General features: G+C 37.6%; 1 protein-coding gene across 1 annotated transcript in view; it reads right to left on the reverse strand.

The window, feature by feature from the left end:
• ERICH5 (glutamate rich 5) overlaps positions 1 to 1,550 on the reverse strand; it is a 5,850-nt gene extending 4,300 nt beyond the window's left edge. The window contains exons 1-2 of the mRNA XM_069080986.1: positions 1,544 to 1,550; positions 1 to 849 (exon numbers count right to left, since the gene is read on the reverse strand). The exon at positions 1 to 849 is cut by the window's left edge and continues 387 nt beyond it. Coding sequence (XP_068937087.1) covers positions 1 to 849; positions 1,544 to 1,550 — 856 coding nt within the window. The remainder of the gene's footprint in view (positions 850 to 1,543) is intronic.
• Between the last annotated feature and the right edge of the window lie 2,530 nt (positions 1,551 to 4,080).

Here is a 4,080-nt window from a genome sequence, read left to right on the forward strand (position 1 = left end):
CCTCATGCTCAGTCCCTTCCATCATTCCCAAAGTTTTGGTCTCTCCAGCTGGTCTCTCACGCTCAGATTCTTCGTGTGTCCCCGAAGGTTCAGTCTTTCCAACTGTTTCCTCATGCTCAGTTTCTTCATGTATTCCTGCACTTTTAGGATCTCCAGCTCTTCCCTCATGCTCAGTCTCTTTCAGTGTTTCTGAAGTTTCAGTCTCTCCAGTTGTTCCCACATTCTCATTCTCCTCCAACATTCCTGTCTTTCTATCAGTATCTTCATGATGAATATTGTCCACTATTTCCTGAGGTTCAGTCTCTTCAGATGTTACCAGGTGCTCATTCTCCTTCATTGTTCTTTGGGGATCAGCCTCTACAGCCATTCCTAGATGCTCATTATGTTCTCCTGTTTCTGTGGGTTCTACTTCACTAGCTGTTTTCAGTGGCTTAATCTCTTTTATAGTTCCAAATATTTCAATCTCGACCAAATTTCCTGTAGGCTGGGTACCTTTTTCCCTCTCATCCTTTTCATCTGTTCCTGGAAGTTCATTTTTTCTCATAAATATGGGTGGCAAAGATTCCTCAGATGCCCCTGGATTCTTAGGTTTATCTGTTGATTTCAGATATTCTGCTTGAGCTCTTTTCTCAGAGTCTGGAGACCCTGCCTTCCCAGAATATCCCTCTCCACTGGTGGAATTAGCACCATCAATTGCTAATGGCATCATAACCCTGGGCTCCCCTGCTGGAACGTTATTAGCTGGTCCTGTTTTGTCATGGGCATCAACTTTTGCTTCTACTGCACACTGTTTTGTCTTGTCAAGACAGATTTCATTTTCATATGGGATTGAAGAGTTTCCATCTGAAGCTGCTTTGGATCATTCATTTTACATGAAAAAGAAAACAAATAATTATTATTAATCTAATACTATAGAAAGCAGATCAGGATTACAAGTACTTAATAGTTCAGATTACTTTAGTTGCAAGTAGTGTTTGGGACAATTGATTTATGTCCACTACTTTAAATATCCTCTACATCAAACAACTTTATTATCCTAAATTCAGGGTTTCTTCATATCTACCTGTTAATCTTGTCTTCCTCCCTCCTCCCACCCCACATTCTTTCTTATGACCCTTGCCCTACTTTGTCATTTGGCACATCTTTCTAACTCTTTCCTTCTGGAGGTTTTTTTCTCCTGTTTCTTTAGGAAAAGAATAGGGATTCTTAGACACTCCTTTATCTTTTGGGAGAGGTCCTCAGTTACAGAAGATGCCATCAGGCACGAAGATGGCACAGAAGCTCTCAGGAGCAGAAACTAACTAGGACACACAATTCTGAAAGGAAGGGAAAAGAATCGACTACCTACTCTATACTTCTCCACCATATTCTCATCAATCACTTTATGTCAGGGATCAGAGACCATGCCCTTGAATATTTAAACTTTTCAGTTTTGGAACTCCCAACCTGGGGCCCTTGCTGTCTTTACTGATAAGTGCTTCCTGTAGCCTCCTCACAATAGCTAAGTAGGTTCAAGTCATACTTTACTCCCCCATCTTCATACCAGCCATGTTACTATTTCTGTACTCTTCTCAAATCAATATTGCCATTGCTACTGGAAACAGTGCTTCAATCTGTTCTGTTATGGCTCCATTCATCATCCCAGATCTGTAACTTTCCACAACAAAATATCCCACCCTGGCCACCATTTTTCTATTATGTTATTTCCTCCATAAGAATGTAAGCTTCTTGAGGGTAGGGATTGTCTTCATTTTTATATCTAAATCCCCAGCATTTAGTACAGTTCTTAACACATAATAAGGGCTTAATAAATCTTTTTTGTTGTTGTTGTTCATTCGTTCATACGCAGATTCCCTTTTGGGGGACTTATGACATGTGGTATGATAGAAAAAGAACAGAATTAAGAATCAGGAATTCTATCTTTTATTCCTGGCCATGCTACTAACTAGTTGTGTAACCTTGGGGAAGTCGCTTAACCTCACCAAATCTCAGTTTCCTCATCTGTAAAACAGTAATCATGATACACACACATACCTCAAAGTTGTTTAATAATTTTATAAGAGGTGAAAGTTGAAGTGTTTGGGAAAGAATAGAATGAGATACACAACTCCTGGGGGAAATTATGGCTCCTCTCTTTTTTAGGCCCAGCTAACCCAACATTTTGCTTCTCTTCTGGGAATCACAGGCTACATCTCCATAATACCCACAATATTTGGATCTTTTTGCCCACAATTTTGAGCATAAGTGAGAAATAAATAATTTAGCATATTTCCAACTTTCATTTATTCACCAAAAGAATGTTTATTATGGCAACAGGAATAGGCTAGATACTATGGAGGACCCAGAGATGAAGAAAATATGGTCTGTACTTTGGAGGAGGTCACAGTATTGTAGGGGGAGGCAAGGCAAGTCCACAAAAACTACAGGACAAGGCAAATTGTATTAACTTCTACTAACAAATTGGTCTAGTGGAATACTATTATGCTATAAGAAATGACAAGTAGGATGATTTCAGAAAAACCTCATGGACTGATGCAGAGTGAAATGAACAGAACCAGTAAAACATTGTGCAAAGTAACAGTAATACTGTACAATGAACAGCTCTGAAAGACTTAGCTATTCTAAGCAATACAATGATCCAAGATAATCCCAAAGGAATCATGATGAAAAATGCTATCTGCCTATAGAGAAAGAACTGAAAGTCGGAATGTAGTCTGAATGAAAAAAAAGTCTCTTTTTTTCTTTCTCTTTTCCTTCCTTTCAGTTTTCTTCTACAAAATGACTAATATGGAAATATATTTTACATGATTGCATATGTATAACCTATATCAGATTGTTTGCTGTCTCAAAGAGGAGGGAAGGGATGAAGAAAGGGAGAAAATTTGGAACTCAAACCACAAATGTTAAAAATGTTTTACATGTAATTAGGGAAAACAAAATATTATTAAAAAAACAAATTGATCTAAAAATAAAATCAAAGTATATAATGATCATCGTCTCAACCAGGGGTTCTTAACCTGAGATCCATGAACTTTTTAAAAATATTTGGATATTATAATTGGCTTCCTTTTTAATTATTTGTATTTTATTTTGTGCATTTAAAAACATTATTCTGAGGAGTCCTATAGACTTCACCAGACAAACAAATGGTCCATGATACAAAAAAGGTGAACTCCTGGTTTAGATGTTCACCATAGTATACACATATAGAATGTTCAAAAATGACAGAAATTTGAGTCAAGGACTTTCTAAAAAAAAAAATCAGACCAATGTGCAAATTTAGAAGCAAAAGATAGAGCAAAGATTTCTTTGAAACATCCTTTAGGCTTTTAACATAAAGGCTGAAAAACATTAAGCATCAAATTATCAGCAATGGAGGAAGTGAATAAAGTAGTTTCATGGGTTTGTGAAGAAATTAATTCTGACAGGAAAATAAGACTCAGATCTCTCACAAAGGATATGTAGGGTTTTTTCTAAAGTGCCTTGGGGAATTAACAAGGAAATGAGTTTAAATGAGTCCTGTCAAATGATATTTTCTGGTCAAATGTTTACTACAATGATAAATACTGCCAGCAAAAAGAGACAATATTCATCATCAACTTCAGAGCATATAAATTGTCTAAAGTAGCAGTTCCTCAGTTGAAGAGTCAGTGGACAATGTATTTATACCATCCAAATTCAACTGTAAAATCATGTATCTTGAAAAAATATTGGTGATACCATAAACCAGGGCATTAGGGAACAGGAGCACCCACTGTCTGCCTGCCCCTCTCTGCAGTGCTCCTTCCCTTGGGGGCCAGCCAGTTCACCCTAGTCCTCTCCTGGCATCTACAAGCCACCATTTCCCCCTCCTTCCTATTGTGTCTCTGTCTGGAAAAAACTTGGGTTTCTTCTCTCCTCTGTTCCCCCAAAGCAGCACACCACAATTCAAGGTGTTTTAAAAGGGATTTACAGTATAGCTCTAAAGAGGGAAAGGGGATAAATACTAGCTCACATACAATTTCTCTAATTTCTCTATTTCTAGCACCTCCCAGTGAACAAGACTTGTAATTTGAAATCATCTTTGGCTCTTACCTCTCC

The sequence above is a fragment of the Petaurus breviceps genome, unplaced genomic scaffold (genome assembly GCF_028583685.1).
Source record: "Petaurus breviceps papuanus isolate PSGF00001 unplaced genomic scaffold, PetGlider_PUasm1.0 98, whole genome shotgun sequence".
Classification (NCBI taxonomy): Eukaryota; Metazoa; Chordata; class Mammalia; order Diprotodontia; family Petauridae; genus Petaurus; species Petaurus breviceps.